General features: G+C 39.2%; 1 protein-coding gene across 1 annotated transcript; it reads left to right on the top strand.

The window, feature by feature from the left end:
- Positions 1-304: 304 nt before the first annotated feature.
- Positions 305-12,799, top strand: acsl3b (acyl-CoA synthetase long chain family member 3b). The gene is made up of 15 exons (XM_028020423.1): positions 305-537; positions 3,722-4,200; positions 5,780-5,957; positions 6,039-6,148; positions 6,249-6,387; positions 7,493-7,637; positions 7,832-7,955; positions 8,151-8,222; positions 8,319-8,458; positions 8,792-8,964; positions 9,060-9,134; positions 9,215-9,406; positions 9,491-9,605; positions 9,699-9,856; positions 10,291-12,799. The coding sequence occupies exons 2-15, from the start codon at positions 3,850-3,852 to the stop codon at positions 10,446-10,448; spliced, it is 2,130 nt and encodes a 709-aa protein (XP_027876224.1). The 5' UTR covers positions 305-537; positions 3,722-3,849; the 3' UTR covers positions 10,449-12,799.
- The last annotated feature ends 5,280 nt before the right edge of the window (positions 12,800-18,079 follow it).

Here is an 18,079-nt window from a genome sequence, read left to right as displayed (position 1 = left end):
ATGTCTGACTTTTTTCTTTATCTTTCTCACTATATAAAATAGCCTCAGTGTTAACATTATATGGACATTTTTTATACACACATATTGATAGAATATCAAAATACGGATTAGCCTACCTGGTGAAAAACAGTTTGGAAATCTAAAGAACCGGGTCTTGTTCACGAACTAATCCAAATGATCCGAATTCTTGAAAAGAACGGAACATGCTTTACGGAACTGCCAAGTAGTGACCGTGAGTAACCTCTGTTACGTTGCCGCTGCCCCAAGCACGCGCCACCTCCAAAACACCAATCATTATCGGAGAAACAGTGTGACGTCAAACTAAAGCTTCCGGGCTGCTAGCGGTACCCCGGTAATTCATAGATTTTGCTTCTTTAACACAATTTTTTTGTCATGCTTGCTGTTGTTATTTATTGTCGAAAAATCCAATGTTTATAGTTTATGCGAATATTTTTTTTTATCGGAGCTTCTTTCCACGAGGATACATATAACGAAGACGGTCCCGGAGCGGCTCGGGCATAGCGGTTGAGAAAAGAGGTGAGAATGTGTTTCACTCCAAGCGCGCTGCAGACGTTGGGGACGATTGTTAGCCCCTGGTTGCTCAAGAGCTCAATGCCTCGCCTCGTTTATGAGATGATAATTGTAGCTCGTGTTTTACATCTTAGATAAATATATGTGAGTAAGCTGGTTTCAGTTCGCCAGCAGCGGGCACTGCAGCCGCTCCGGCGTATATAGCAAGGCAGCTAATGAGTAGCTTACCTCGCGAGGAGACCGAGTGTCCGCTAACTGCTAATCTTAGTGAATTATAGCTAACCTTATGGACATTTTAAGAGACATATGCTGGCTAAAAGTAAAAAAAAAAAAGTGCATTGTAAAATACAGTGCCGCTTGTATGTATGAATGTATGTATAAAAGATAGTACGTTTAAAAGGTAATGACAGTCATAAACAGTGCCTATATTGCATTGCAGATAATAGATGTTAATTAGCAAGTAAAAGAGTGAAAGGCTGTGATCATGTACTAGGAAAGTCAATAAACAAAAATAAAAATGTACGAACTTAAAATATAACCATTCGCTTATAGGCCTTTCGTTTTGATGCGCTCACCCGTACTGTTAAGAGTGCTGCATGAACTGTAAAGGTGCACTTGTCATATTGAACGCCGTATTATATAAAAAAAATCTCAACTATATTGGTGAAATGACATGCAGGTGTGCACCGAAACACTGATATTTGATAGAAAGGTTTCTGTACCCTAGCTGATTGTATCGAGTAGTTGTGTGAGGTGGGCTCTTTTAACAAATTCATTTGCTACAAATTGCTGTAACAACCATCATCTTATCAAACGTCCATGATAGGGCTGGAAAATCTGTAATTGACATTTGCACTACTGTATTATTTAGAAATCCTGTACTCGTTAAAGATCCACTGATAAGGCTTGTCCTGGCTGATGTTGCATCATAAATTATAGTAAACTGTAGCATCTGACCTCCTGATTCAGATTTTTTATTTTTACCTAAGTGCTGTAACAACTGAAAGGGAAGAGGAAGCATCTTCTGCAGTTGTCTTTGTTTTGTTTATTTCTGATAGATGTAAAAGCATTGAATTTGGAAGTGTACTTGCTGGTTATCTCTATACATAGCTGAACTCTCCAGATCACTGTCAGATGAATTGGAACATCTATATTTTTCTGTGTAAACCAGAACATCATTTTTGGAGCATGCCCTAATTTACAGAATGTCCTGTTTTACATCATAAAAAGTAAAACAGCGGAGAAGTGAAATAAATCCGTTGAATTACTAATGAAATGTTTTCTGTCATGCCATAGCCTGAAGCATCAAGAAAAGAATCAAAGAAAGCAGAGTTGGACAAAAGTGTCCTCCCAATTTCACTATACTGTATTGCACATAAGCGCTCCTTATATGCAATATTTTGTAGACTTTTATGCTTAAACATAATATTGTTCTTTGACACCAAAATGCTAAAGCTCAGGAAGAATTGCATGATCATTGTGATGATGGAAAAGTTGGAGAACAATGAGGAAATTTTTGATCACAATTAATATCATCATTGCAAAACTCATTGTTAATAGTGGATTTTTATATTTTCACAATGCACTCATAAGTTACATTTATTTATTTAGATATGTGCAATCTCCCTGTATGTCATTGAATGTGTGCAGCACATTTGTTTTTCATTCAAAAAAACTTTATTCCTATGTTCTTGGGTGTGACTCTGGGTCACATCAAGTAGAATTCCTAAAAGGAACTGTTGTGTCTAAAGCAGAATACCTGGTGAGTCACAGTAACCGTCCTTCTCTGCCTTTATCTGAGAAAGAATGTTCTCTCTTTGTTGATGTAAAGCTAACATGGAAAAGGGTGTGTCTCCTTCCCCACCAACATCCTCAAGGTCAAATATACAACGTGCCACACATGTATTGCCAAGTCGAACCAGCTGTGTCTAAGATTTTACTGCCAGGGCTGCGGATGCACCTTCACCCTCTTTGACTTTCCAAATCACAGTTGAGTTGTGTCAGTTGGCGGTGTAGCTTGAGATGCTGCAAAACAAGTGAAACACGTTTATCTTGAATACCTTTGTTTACTTGTTAAAAGGGGAAAAAAAGAGAAAGATGTACAACACTCTGAAGTTTTATACATTCTTTAAGAAACAGAACCAACTCTGTGGAAAGAAATGATGTTTTATAAATGTAAAACATTATGTAAAAAAGTTTTAAAATGCTAAAGATGAATTAATGGGGCACAGAGTTATACTACAGACATGTGCTTTGTTAAAGCAAAGAGTTTTGCATCTGCAGTATAACTCTGCATTGGCTGTAAGGTCAGCAAGGTGAGCTCACTGCAGAGCGGATCACAGGTGTGTGGTAACCAGTTTGGTTCTATCGTACTAAAGGAATTTCAGCTACAGATGATCATAGCGGCCCACATCTTCAGCCTGAAGTATTTCTTCATAGCACTGTGACGCTAGCGGACCGTCTGTCCTCCTGACCCTGGTTCCTCTCCCTGTAAGCTGCAGCATGAGTCACAGCACCCTCTTCTACCACAATCAGGCCTCCCTAAGCATACACTTCAGATAGCTGAGCTGTGTCCGAGGGGATCCACAGAGTTTTGCTGTGTAGCCAAAGAACTTAGTGCAGTGTATGTTTCAGTGAATTATTCAAGACACTCGGAGAGCCTATTGTAAAGGGAGTCACTGCTAGTTCCAAGTACCGTCTTCTGGATTATTTGCTTTTTGTCTGTTTAACCTACAGAGTTTTTTCCACAGAGTGTGAAAGCAGGAACTGACTCAAAGATCGGAATTGTTTCTATTTCACATTGTAGTTCCATTTTATTGCCTTTTTCATCTGTAAAACAAAGACAATAAATAAATTAAGTTCACCACTTTAAATGACAGAAAGCTGTTTCTTATTTGACCAATTAATTTGTCCATTAAAATAGCTCAAACTTGATTTTGGGAGTTGCAGCTTCATACTTCTGCTGTAAGATGTTTCACTGTAAGCATTGCCAGACATTGGAGTGAAATAAAAAGTGCTGACTGAGCAGCAGCCTAAGAATAGGCAGACTTGGTTTTCATTCAAGCAGGGATTTACTTACCAGGATGCAGTTACTCATATTTACTGCAATCCAATCTATAAAAAATGTGCTAGATTGATTTTTATTTTATAGAACACCTCTAAAATTTCATGTGTACCCTTTGCTTTGCAGGGTGTCTTGCTGCATGAAGTACCCACCAGCTGGACTGGTAGCACTTCAGAATACTTTGTACAGACCAGCTCAGTTTGTCATTGGCCAGAAGGGATCGACTTGTTTCCAGGACCGACTTCATTACAAAAATGAAGTTGAAGGAGGATATAAACCCCCTGCTCCTGCAGGTTTTCCGCTCTGTCGTCTGGGTCTATTCTGTCATAACCTTCCTACCCTGGTACTTCTTTTCCGGGGCCGGAACCAATTTGGAGCGAGCGCGTCGGATTAAGGCCTGCTCTATCAGCGGACACCCAGCGGGACCCTACAGGGCCATCAATAGCCGAGAAAAGCTGATGGCATTGGTGCAGCCAGGAGTGGACACACTGGACAAAATGTTCGAGTTTGCAGCGAGGAGGTTTCCAAACAGGGACTGCCTGGGTACCAGGGAGGTGCTGAGTGAGGAGGATGAACTCCAGCCAAATGGAAAAGTCTTTAAAAAGGTGAGAGACTTACCTGCTGTTTTAAATATGGCTAGTGAGGGAAGTTTTTGTAATGTATGATAATTTGTCAACAGAGAAATTTTCAGAATTTATCTTTCTAAACCTTTCACAACAAAAACAAAACAACAGTTTTTCTTTTTACAGTGAAAAAATCCTCTGGAAGCAGTGAGTATGGGGTTGTAAACGTAAATGTAGGAGCACACGTCATTGGAGTTTGGCACCAATCATAGAATGGCTGCAGTTTCAAAACATCATAAAAGAAGAAATATTAGCTTCAGCTACGAACGAGCGGATTTTTAAAAGACTTTAAAGTCAGTAGAGATCTAAAGTCTTGAGATACTTTGGGTGACATAACAACAAACAGAGGTTTTGGTCTGCAGCACAACCATGATACACGTGCATCTGACAAGCACCTGCAGTTAGTAATGACCCAACAAGACAAAGTCACCATTTGATTTTTATAAGCTGCTAAATACATGCAGTTAGTCACATTGTTGATTTGCTACATTTTACATTGATTACATTTTGATTCAAACTTCTAGACAAAAGTTTGTCCCAAGCTCTATTTAACATTTCAAAACTGTTCCTGCATGTGTTGACATCCAGGCTTCAGGCTTCTGATCTGATACATTTTTACTTTTACCCATTTTATTACATTTACCTGCTTAGATAATATTATATCGTAATGAATGCAATCTAAACCAAGCGAACTCACACATAATCCATACAGTTAATTAATAAAACGTATATATGTTGCATGGAAATGTTTTAGTCTCCATAATTAGAGTTGAATAAAAGCTTTAATAGAAACTGATTGTGGAGTTGCAGTGAAATTGAAATAGGTCCTATTCTTCTTTATTTTGACTTTAATAGCACATTCCACATTCAGTGGATGTTGCTGAATATTGAAAAAAAACGTTTTAAACAAAAAAAATTCAGAGCTTCGCTTAATTTATATTAGTTGTGCTGGAGATGTCATGTTAAGTATGATTAAATGCCAAACCTGGGTGTCAAGAAAATGAAAACGCCAAAAATATACCAATAACAGAAATATATATATTTCTTTATTACAGAAAATTTGTCCTATGTTTAAATTAAATAATAGAATGATTATTGACACATTGTCATAAGTGGCTGCCTAAATGTTAGCTTTTGTATGTTAGAATGTGAGTAAATCAAAAACAGCCAAAGCACAAGTTCCGATGTTGAAGCATCTTAGTTGACAGCTAAATGATAAGAAATGCCCTGCAGATGGCGCTAACTTACAGCATATAAGCGTTGAGGTCTGATTTGGATCAGCATGCATCTGTCTCAAATGCTACTGCTTATATTTAAACACATTATCTTTTTGGAGTTGATTTTCTTTTTGGTTTGTTTCTGGTGTTAAAATAATTAAATAATACATCTTTATACATTTAAACATCAGCTGTCGAAGTGATTGTTTTCATTCATTGTGCAATCTGCTCTAATAATTTCTATAAAGCTTCAAACAGATGGTATGAACGTTCTGCAGGCAGTTCTCAGTTTGTGTGTCCTGTGTAATCCTGGTTGCCGAATGTAATCTTCATGTTTTCTGCAGGTGATTCTGGGGAACTACAACTGGCTCACGTATGAGGAAGCCTACAATGCAGCAAAGTGCTTTGGTAGTGGTCTGGCAGCTCTTAATCAGAAGCCTCACCATAACATCGCTATTTTCTGTGAGACCAGAGCGGAGTGGGTCATAGCAGCGCAGGCCTGCTTCATGTACAATTTCCCACGTAAGTGACTCATAGGCAGACTATGATATCTAGTGAGCAGACAATAAAAATAACCAGACTGAATGTAAATGACTTTCACAGTCGTGACACTGTATGCCACACTCGGGCCCAAAGCCATAGCTCATGGGCTGAATGAGACAGAGGTCACTCACATCATCACAAGCAAGGACTTACTTCAGAGCCGCCTTAAGGTACCTTTTTTTCCTTTGTTAAGTAAATGTCATTAAGCAATGTAAACATATAAATTTGCATAATTTAGTGTTTGATTCTAAATTGAGCTTTTCTTCCCAGGCCATTTTGTGCGATGTGCCGCGGCTCCAGTATATCATCGTTGTGGACATTAAACCCACAAGCTGGTCAGACATGCCCAGAGGCATCACAGTCTACAACATGGAGGGTGTGAAGGAGCTGGGATCCAAGCCCGTTCACAGTGAGTGTCTAGTGCTGATTGAAATGTTTTTAGTTTATCCAGGACATTGAAGCACACAGATGCAGGCTTAATGCAAAGCCAGCTCACTGATATGTAATTAGAATGATGTGCCGGTGCATAAAAGAGTCATCAAATCACTTCTTACCAAACACCGCCCTGATGACAGTGTATGATTATTATAGGATAATAATCATAACGGTGCTCTGGCATCACTTCAGCTATATTTGAGAGAAAAATAATATGTATTTAGATGATTGAGGTAGTTTAAAATTATGAGAACAAATTGGAACAAAATCAAAGAGCTGTCCAAACATGAATCAGCTTAGTTTCAGCGTTTAGGTTTTATTTTGCTGTGTAACTTTTGCCTATGATGTCACAGTGTAGCTAAACATGGGGCAGATTTGATATTCTCATAGATAACCTTGAGTAAAAATGCAATATCACAGTATTTACAAATGTTTTTACAAATTTTGATAATGCCTTCAAAAGTATGTGAAGAACAATATTAGGTTTTGACTCTTTCCAACTGTATTCAACCCTGAGGATACTTTATATTTGTTTTAGGTAATACTGTATGTTGGTTCATGTTTGCTTTCTCTTTTATAAATGCCTATCCCTGTCGTCTTTCAAGCTGTTGCAATCACTAAGGAGAATGCAGTCTTCACTTTAAAAAATTGTATTTAAGTTTTATTGGAAGTGCTATCTGTTCTTGATTATGTATTTGAAAAGAGAGAACTTCTCTTTTTTTACTTGCAGCAGAACTGGGGTGGTGGCTATTTTGAATTGGATACATTTTTACCAACTTGCTTGAAGGTCTTAGAAAATTACTAAGTGTTAAATTGAACTGATTTTCCATCTGCAACAATGTACTTTTATGAATGTACATTTGATAAGATGACATTTGGTTTCTATTCGTTACTTGTATGAGTCATAAATATCATATTATGCTGTAGCATAATTCCAGGAAACCTCAAAACTATTTTATTTCGAAGATATTGCAAATAAAAACAACTGCATAATATTCTTTAGATTGTTTTAATTTGAAAGAATTTTAATTTGCCTTATATTTCCTCTCCAACCATCCCTTTCTGCTCTGCGCTTGTAGTGGACCGTAGACAGCCGGAGTCCTCGGACATCGCTGTCATCATGTACACCAGTGGTTCCACTGGCATCCCCAAGGGTGTGATGATCTCCCATGGCAACCTCATCGCCGGCATCGCAGGCATGGCCGAGCGGATCCCTAACCTCAAGTATGCGGTTCTCAGTTTGACCGCCTTGTCTTTGACACTTCCCCTCTGATTTTTCTAGCAGTTAATTTCTTCAGAATTTCTTTCTCTTCATAACTATGCCTTTCCAAGCATTTTTAGAGATGCTTATTTTTGTGATGCTCTCTTCTCCTGTACATGTGGATAGATGACAATGCTTGTTTTTGTTATCTTGGCAGTGAGACTGACACCTACATTGGCTACCTACCACTGGCCCACGTTTTAGAGCTCAGCGCAGAGCTGGTTTGCATCTCCCACGGATGTCGCATCGGATATTCCTCTCCTCAGACTCTTGCCGATCAGGTCAGTGTGCAAATGGACAAACAGATCATCCAGCCAGTCTGTCTCTTAACACTATAATATGAGAACATGACTGCGCACATCCTAAAACCCCTTAGGATTCTTATAATTTGAAGCGCAGTGAGCTCTGAGGTTGTGATAGGTGACAGACTGCGATCTGTACGATAACAGTTCACCAAAGTTGTTTCATTTTCATAGTCCTCCAAGATCAAGAAGGGCAGTAAAGGGGATACCAGCATGCTAAAGCCGACTCTCATGGCATCTGTGCCCGTAAGACCCGTTAATCTGTCATAAAGATTATCGAAACAGACAAAATACTGTGTGTTCAGTCACATCTGAGCTGTCGTCTGATCTCTTCGCCTGCAGGAGATCATGGATCGAATTTACAAAAATGTCATGACCAAAGTGGACGAGATGAGTAAGTTTCAGAAGACGCTCTTTGTGTTGGCTTATAACTACAAGATTGAGCAGATCTCCAAGGGCTACAGTACGCCTCTCTGTGACAGGTAATCCACATCACACCCACTTGTAGACACACAAAGCTGCTCACTGACTTGACATTTGATTCCCCTTTCACACTCGAGCATTCATTAATCTCTAGATCTTTCTGTCTAATCACAACTTAAAGGAACTTCTTCCTCCACTAATCCTTAGTAAACCAAAACTGTAGCTAGAGATATTAAAACGTATTGGGTTATGAAGTATTTTACAAATTCAAAAATACCACTTTTGGTTTATCACATAAAGTTCTAATAAAATAAATAGAATTTTGTTTTAGTGATGTGACAAAATGTTCATCATCACCTCGCTGACCTCTTTTTTTTCCTCCTGCCCTGTAGAATAGTTTTCAACAGAGTACGGTCTCTGTTGGGAGGAAACACTCGAGTGCTACTCTCTGGTGGAGCTCCACTCTCTGCGGCAACGCAGCGCTTCATGAATGTCTGCATGTGCTGCCCGGTGGGACAAGGCTACGGCCTGACAGAGACATGTGGCGCTGGCACCATCAGTGAGAGTAAGGATGTCGGAAAATAGCGAATGAGGGTTTTCTCAATATACTTATGAATTTTAGATTAAATTGAATTTGTTTTTGTTTTTTGTTTTTTCCAGTGTGGGATTACAGTACAGGACGGGTTGGCGCTCCACTGGTTTGCTCAGAGATCACTCTGAAGGACTGGGAAGAGGGTAAGGAAACTCGTAGCAAAGCAACAAGTCCAGAGGTCATGTTGGAAAAAACGTCAGTGACAAGATTGGTGGTTGTTTAGGTGGCTATCACAGCACTGACAAGCCCAACCCAAGGGGGGAAATTTTGATTGGAGGTCCAAATGTAACAATGGGTTACTACAAAAGTGAAGGCAGGAACCATGAAGACTTCTTCGTGGATGCGAAGGGCCAGAGATGGTTCTGTACGGGAGACATCGGAGAATTCCATCCTGATGGATGCCTGAAGATTATCGGTAAAGACGCAAACTGCTCTGTTTGTTCACACAATGAAAAAAGCTAAGCCTCTCATCATCTCTTTGTGTTTTTTTTTTCTGCAGACCGTAAGAAAGACTTGGTGAAACTCCAGGCAGGCGAATATGTCTCTCTCGGAAAAGTAGAAGCGGTTTTGAAGAACTGCCCACTCATAGACAATATCTGTGCCTACGCTAACAGGTATCATCCTGCACCTGTTTCCTCTTAGGCATTGTCCCCTGCTCTGTCAGAACATTAAAAAAATGTTCTATGATGTTTTTTTGTTGTTTTCAGTGAAGAGTCATATGTGATCAGCTTTGTGGTTCCCAACCACAAACACCTCATGGCATTGGCGGAGCAGGTTCAAATAAAGGGCACGTGGGAAGAGCTCTGCAACAATCCCAAGATGGAGAAGGAGGTTCTCCGCATCATTACTGAGGCGGCCGTCTCAGGTAGTTAGGAAAAGGCTTAAAACTATGGAATTTATTATGGGAAGAAAGAAAAATGTGGGGAAAGCAATTATTTCTGAATTTTATACCGTTTCCTGTCAGCATTGATTTTATGATTGATCATATTTATATTATATTGTGTACAGCACAGTGGGTAATTAAAATGCTCTATAAATAAATTTGTGATGATATTGTGTAATAAAAATCTAAATTTTTCTTACTAATCCACCAGTGTATCTGTAAACACAGAGTTACAGAAACAGATTGAGACCTTTGTAAATATCAGTCTGGAGAACTATGAAATTTCAACTTGGAAAATGTGTAGAACCCATAATTAACAGCTAATGATAACTTTTAAATATGTTTTGATAGCTTTGAACTTCTGGCCATTAATGTATTTGTCAGGCTGATCTGTGATTCTGCTCTCTTCCAATTAGGAAAACTGGAGAAGTTCGAGATTCCCAAAAAAATCCGCCTGAGTTCCGAGCCATGGACACCGGAGACCGGCTTGGTCACCGACGCATTCAAATTGAAACGCAAGGAGCTCAAAACACACTACCAAGAGGACATTGAGAGGATGTATGGTGGGAAATAAAAGAGTAGATACACCCCAAATGACCGCCTCATGAGGATTTACATGGATGACACTCACATAAATACAGACACACGGACTTGTTCGCCTCCTCTTCAGCTTCTCTGTCACCATCTTTGATCAAACGAGGCAGAAAAGTCTGGAGTCAGGTTTGCATTTTTAGGTCGAGAGCAAGAGGCCGATCCCACCAGCCAGACCCGCTGCAACGCACCAACAATTCCACTTTCCACCGATCAAAAACCCATCGAGTTGCCATGGCGACCACATGAAGTCAGACCTTTGCATGACTCAAAGTATAAAGAATGTCATGCTGGACGTTTGTACATCCGTGTCTGTCTCGCTTCTCTTCTCCCCACCACGTGTTCTGGTACATTCCACCTCTACGGCTCGGTTTGCTAACATGCGGCGCAGATATCCGGCAGGGACGTGCGATCCCTCTTAAGACTCTGAGGAACATTCAGGTTGGGATATTTGCAGGGATCATTATTGTCTTCAATATTGTTTTTTGTTTTTTTTTTCTTTTGTGTGTTTTACAATGTTTCTTCTATGTTTGGTTTGTCTGCATTGGAATCCATGTGTGCGGTGAATAACTGTTGCGAAGCCATGAGAGATTTTACATTAGGACATTGGAAAATACGTTTTCTTGTTACTTGTATTATTCAGATGGGTTTACTGTTTTTATATGCTTAAGTTGTATTTTCTACCTGTTCATTCTCATTGTGTGTTTTCATTCCATTCTTAAGGTCATTTTTTCCTTTTTTTTTTTTTTGTCAGGAGTCCCAAAGTTTTCTCATTTGAGTGCATGTTTACTCACTTGTCTCTTTTATCCCTGCTCCCAAATATTGCAGCATCAATGGGGAAAGGTGTCCTTTGAAACAATGCATGGGTTGGGATTTGCTCCAAAATGACCTGCCTCATCTGCCCTGAATTCCTCCAGTCATAATTAATGCACCATATGGATATACTCCAAGGGAACTTAGCTTAGTAGAATGGTTTGAAGTAGATTTAGTCTTTTTTTTTGGGGCTCAGTTGTATGTTAATCTTAGTAACCATAGGTCTTACTGTTACTTCTCTCAGTTTTTAAATAGAATAATGAAATACAAAAATGAATGTGCAATATTTATACTCAATGTTAAAGTATGTAAGAAGGAAGGAAATGCACAGCTGGCAGCTTTTTTTTTTTTTTTTTTTTTTTTGTGGTGTATTCGACACTAAGCTTTATTTAGGGTGAAGGCTTTGTAGAGGATGGTAGAGAGACACTGATAGGGGAGTTTAGATGTAGCCTGTGCTGAAAATATTCATTAAAACTGCATGATGGAAGATGCACGACTGTACCAAAAAAAATAAATAAATCGCACTCCATTCAGGCCACTGAAGAAGAAATGCTTTATGAACACACTCCATGTTAGAGTAAATAGGAAAAGCTCAAACTGAGATTTCTGTATATTTAGACTGGTTTGTGTGTATAATAACTGTATGTGTAATGTACATAAAAGGATTCTGTAACCTGCCATTTATTTGAATCCATGTAATAAATAGCTCCAACAGTAGGCTGTCAGATAGACGGTGATGTTTAATTAATTACATATTACAAGTGACTTTCTTCCTTCAGTATTATGTGTTTATAGACTGAAGATGAGAATGTTTGCTTAGTGCTGTAATGTAAGGACACTTTTTCTGAATGCAATCTCTTGCTTTCTGGTACTTAAAGCCTCCTGCATTGATAAAGGTACAGTCAGGTAGTCTAGCTCCACCTCTTTTAGCTCGAAAAGGTTTAGATCGTAAGAACCTCGCCCGTGTCTTCCCTTTTTTTGTTTTTATATGAACATAAAATGCTCCTTCCTCTGCTCTCTGATGTTTCAGTGAAGAGTCCCTTACTCTGCTGTTTGCTGATTTTTTTTCTTTTTGCCCGGCTAGAGGTGGCTTGTTGCCTTCTGACAAAAAACAAAACAAAAACAAACATGAGGTATCTTCAGGGGTTCTTTAGAATGTGAAGCGTTCCATGCTTATTGTTGATATCGCACACACTCCGTATACCTGCCCTCACCGGCGAGGCGGAGGCAGCAGATGGTGCAGAGACAAAATCTAATGTTTATTTTTCACTTGCTTTGTAAAAAGGCTCAAGAGGGGCTCTGATATCTAAACTGCATTAAATACTACCAATAACTGTACAGTCTGTAAAGCCTCCTGTAAATGTATTTAATGATTTCTGTTATTGACCGGTTTTGAGGGTCTCCGTTTCCTCTTTGTTTTTGTGTGATGAAGCTGAGCTACTGCAAGTGTATCCTTTCTTATTTATTTGTGATTTGGCCTTGGCAATACTGTAATGGAAATAAAGAAGTTTGTATTGTTGATCCTTCTGTTCTTGGCGTGTTGAGTGTCTGAGAGACAAGCAACTTGATTGGAATCACCCTGAAACTATAGTTTCTATGGTAACGAAGGCCAGTGTGCCTGTCTGAGTGAATGTGGTTGGTGAAAGGCAGCGCGGCGCCCCGACGCACACAGAACACACAGTTCCTGGAGTCAAAAATGTAGCGTTTGTAAACATAAGATTTCTTTTTCTGTTTTCAGTGTTTGATGACAGATCTGTGCTCCTACCTCATTTGTTGAAGGAAGAAGATTGTTGTTGTTGCAAGAAAGCAAACTCTCACTTATCTATCCCATAATTACATCATTAAATCGATTAGCAAAGAAACTTACATGTTTCTGTTTCTTCGGACCAGACTAGATAATTAATAAACAAATTACAGATTTGTCTCAAAATTTTTTTTTTACTTATTTGAGTAATTCACTTCACAAAAGTACCCATGTTACAAAGATTCATTACACATAAAGTCATATTTAAAAAGCTTATTTCTATTAATCATGGCCTTAATTATCACAATTATCAAAATCTGATCATTTGGTGTCCCTCCCCTCTTTCTCCATACAATATTCCATGGATTCTCTATGAGGGTTGGGTCTGCCCAGCTTCTGGTCGATTTTGCACAATAACACCAGCTTTTGATATCTCTGGCAATGTGTGCCAAGTCCTGCTGGAAAACTGAAACAACGTCTTCACCAAGGTTGTGAGCAGAGGGAAGCATGACGTGCAATTAAAACATTCCAGTGGATGACTGCACTGACTTTGGACTTGAGAAACCCAGCGGACCAACAGGTAAGACTCCTCTGATGTTGTCATGTTGTCTCTGGATCAGGAATGCAACAGCCGTAGTTCATGTCTTAGCTACGTCTGTGTGATGTGGCTCTTGAAACACTGACTCCAGTAATAAATTTGAATCTCTCTGCCCCCCACACTCTTGAAACAGCCTTTCTTCTTTTCTCTTAAGTTTGTAGTTATTTCCATTGCCTGTGCACTATTTTCTAGTAAAATGTTTTCCTTAGCCTCCACTTTTCATTAACTTGTTTGGATAGCGCACTCTGTGAACAACCAGATTCTCCACCTTTTTTGCTAACCCACAATGTTGGAGTGTCAGTGACACCTACAGCAATAAATAACGTATTTTATTGAGGTAAGCTTCCTGCTATTTTTTATTTTATTTTTCAATTGAGGTGGTATGTTTTGGCTCCATTTTTCATTTGAAATAAAAGGCGGTCTAGAAGACCACACAGTCAGGCAATCCTTCCCACTCTGTTCTGCCATTTCATCCCTCCATCCATTTCCTCTGGGACGAGTGAGTGAGTCATAGGCATAATGCTCCCTTCATTAGTCCACTGATACTGATGCACACATGTACAGAGAAGAAATGGCTCTGCCACAACAACAACAACAACACAGAAAATCAGGAAGGATGTCTTCCAGATTGTTTGAATAAAGATTGTTGTTTCTATTTTTGTATTGTTTCTGTCTTCCTTTTTTTTCCGCTGGCATGCTGTTCCGTCTTTTTTTTCCCTCCTCCTGCTGCTGCTTCGCTTGGCTCCCTCTTCCTGTCTACTTATGACTCAGAAGTGCGGAAAAAAAAATAAATAAATAAAACTTTTATCTTTATGTTCTGCTCACACACACTCCTGGGTTAGCCGGAGACATATTGGCGTTTACCCAGGGATGAGCAGGGCTGACGCTGGACTGCTTCATAACTCTGGAGAGGTGGTGGGTGGTGCCCGGAGAAGAAGTGAGAATAATTGCATTTCAGGCTGAAAAATGGCGGTAATGCAAGGATGGAGCTGAGATGTGGAAAGAAATAAAGAAGATGTTTGAGGAAGTATATATAGTTTGTAACCTTTCAAACATAACGCCTCATTATTTCCCAGTGGATCTGTAAAAAATCTGCTTGCATTCAAGGTTTTTAATTTGTTTTATTTTGTTTTATGCCACATGTGTGCTTTTACATCTCCTTCTGTTTTATCTTTTGTTTTATGTCTTATATTTTGTAAAGCACTTTGTGATTTCTGTCCTAGAACAGGTTCTATATAAACAAAGTTTACTTACTATGTGAACTGTATAGGACTACATTTCCCACTATTTGGACATGCACAACATCAGCATTCATTGTGTTTTGAGGGTGTTTTCTCTAACCCTTCAGGCCACTTATAATGTGTTAGGACTTCAAAGCTGCAGCTGAACAAGACTTCTAGAAATAAATATTTTCTAGGAAGAAACAAGCGCCATCTTTGAGCACAGAGCACTGCAACATCTAAAAAACAAATCAAGAAAATCAGCACAACTGTGTAGCACGGTGGTAGTAATTAAACTAAGACTAAAATCTTTCACAAATGGAGGTCCATACAAGGTCACAAACCCAGATGAATGGTATTATTTTTACAAAAATATGAGGAACGAATAGAGACATATTGAACATGGTAACTTTAAGAAGTTAAAACGTAACTCTAGACATTAGTGAATAATTTATTGCAGGAAGAAAAGTACATAGAGTATGACTCAGACTCAGGATCTACTTCTCAAGAAGAAAGCTTTGATGTAAAAAACAGATAAAATGTAAAATAGAAGCCATGAAAATAACCAAGTGAGCACCTGTGCCCCCTGTATAATGGCGCCCTGGGCAGTGAGCCATGCTGTCACTACTACCAATAAAAAAAAAAAGATGCGAATGACTCTACTTTCACTTTTATAGAAATACGTTTTGCATGTTTTTACTCATATTTTTCACACACAAAATATTGATGCAATATTTTCATGCTGTCACATTCTTTTCATGCAATACGCTCTTGTTCATTAAAACTGGTGGTCGTTGTTTTACCAGCTCATCCTTTGCTTTGATTGTGAAGTCACTTGCAGTTGACAGTTGAAATACTTCCGGTACTATATACCTGGATCATTTTCCACATTGAACTAGCTGGAGAAAACATTTGTATCCTGTTTCTTTCTTCATGTTTATTTCTCCCTCGTTTTTTGATGGTTTATAATGAGGTAATAATACATCGTTAAAATGAGATGTGTAAAACTCAGTTAAAGAGACTTTTATATGTGTTGCTGTTGATACATTGATTATTTTTTTCTATACTTGAGGCATTTCAGAGCTAAAGGAAGAAAGTCACTTCACGCATTTTGAATTACCTACAGTGACTTTGATGCTCTTTTTCGGTTGACAGTGTTTTTGACTTTCAGCTCTCCTGCTGATTCTGTTTTTTTGGTGTCTGTGTCGGTAATGTGTCAGTACGACCTTTGGCTGCACCATGCCAGGCACTGGGCTCTGCTTCACTCAGCATGGATTTATCATGATGCAAAGGCCAAATTAGAGATGGTAAAAAGTGTGAGGGCTGGTAATGAGCTGAGAGTTCTGGGGAGGGTAGGCTGGGAGGCTGAGGGTGGCAAGGCACAGAGAGATAGGCAACTGATATGTCGGGGCGATGACTCACCGATGCTGGGTATTTATAGCATCAGTCAGGAGGAGAGGAGGGAGGAAGGGAAGGGAAGGAAGGGAGGGTAGGAACAGGGATGGAGAAGCGAGGGGTCACTATGTTTTTTGGAGGCAGCTTCACAACAAAGAGCAGTTTAAAGAGAAACCAAAGAGATAAAAATGACAGAAAAGAAAGAGGTGGGAGAGGCAAAACAGAATAGAAGACGAAGGTGTGTGTGTGTGTGTGGGGGGGGGGGGGGGGGGGGGTAAGGGAAAGGAGTGGCGTAAGGGTTGGTGACCGCGACTGATGGAGAGATGAGAGGATTAACTGTGATGAAAAAGTGGGTAGGAGGGGGGGGGGGGGGGGGGGACAAAAATAGAAAGCCTTTTCAAAATTCACACATTAACTCAAACCATGTTTTGGCTCAGTGCGGTGACAACATCCTGTCAATGTGCTGCAGCAAGAACAGGATGTTGCCTTTAGCTGAATAACAATAATAATAATAATAATAAAACTGTTTCTGGTATATTAGCATCCACACATATTGACTCATTCACGTTTAAAAGAAAGAGAAAAAAAAGCCCACACCTCTGTGCAGCCTCTTATTGAGCACATATATACACAGTCTGCATAGGAGGACAGGAAAAGGTGGCACTCTTTAATGAGCCTAAAACTCATTGCTGTTGCCTAGACACTGCGCACTTCCAGAAATGTTCAGCCAATTAGTGAGGCAAAAACAGACATCTTCCAAATATTTATGCTGTAAACAGGTGCTTTATTAGTGTGCGCGAGGTTATTAAATCAGACTAAACTTTCCTGTATTCCTCGGTCTTAGCAACAGAGGGTTTCAGTTTCTGGTTCTTTAAGATTTCTTTATGTTTCTTTCTCGGCTCTCTTCATTGACTTCATCAATAAACACATTCTGCCCTGGTTTCCAGTGACGTCAGCCAGTGCGTCAAGCTGCATCCTTTTACCAGAGAGACTGATCAAATCAGTTCACATGTGCTCACACACACATGCATGAGAACAAAGCATGACTTAAACGGACGTGGGACGACTCAAAGGATTCACAGCCATCGTCAAGGAGGGAAATAATATAAAACAAAAAAGCAAATAAAAAAAACCAAAGCTCTTGAAACGCTTGGTGAATGGACTAGACTTTTATCATCAGTATCTTATCTGGCTCGTCTGCTGCATTTCATCCACTTATCCCTGGTTGCACAAATATGAACAAATATGAATTAGCTGAGCAAACACACACCCATACACGCCCCCACATGCACACACACACACACACACACTCACACAACAAACAAACATGTATTCCCATAAAAATAACTCAGTTATGCAAGATGCAAAACCAATGGTGAGTCTGGGGTTAGGAACTAATGCTTTATTAGCCTAATGGCTTTCAAACTCATTCTGGCATGTCCTCCTACAGATGGAGGGAAATTTAATTACAATATTTATTTAGAGCCGTTTATCAAACAAATAGACTAAAAAGGATTTTCATTCATTAAAAGGAGCTTGTGTTTGATCAATTCATTACTTTTGCCATTTTTTCTCTATTTTTTTCCATGGACCTGTTGCAGTGATAATAACCGAGTTGTGACTGATCATTTGCTGAGCTTTTACTCCATATTTTGCATTTATTCATAGTTTCTCCTACGATTACGAGTTCAGAGTTTTGCATTACCAGAAATTGCCTCTGTAAATTGTCATTCAACTCAAATGACAATGACTAACCAAAGTGACAGGAGTAAAAAAGCCAACTAGTTATGCAATAGTTTTATCATAAAAAAGATTTAAGAAGTAACGGGGAATGAAGATGATGG

The sequence above is a fragment of the Xiphophorus couchianus genome, chromosome 6, assembly GCF_001444195.1.
Source record: "Xiphophorus couchianus chromosome 6, X_couchianus-1.0, whole genome shotgun sequence".
Lineage (NCBI taxonomy): Eukaryota > Metazoa > Chordata > Actinopteri > Cyprinodontiformes > Poeciliidae > Xiphophorus > Xiphophorus couchianus.
Note: the sequence above shows the minus strand (reverse complement) of the source record. Positions and strands in the feature narration are given on the sequence as shown.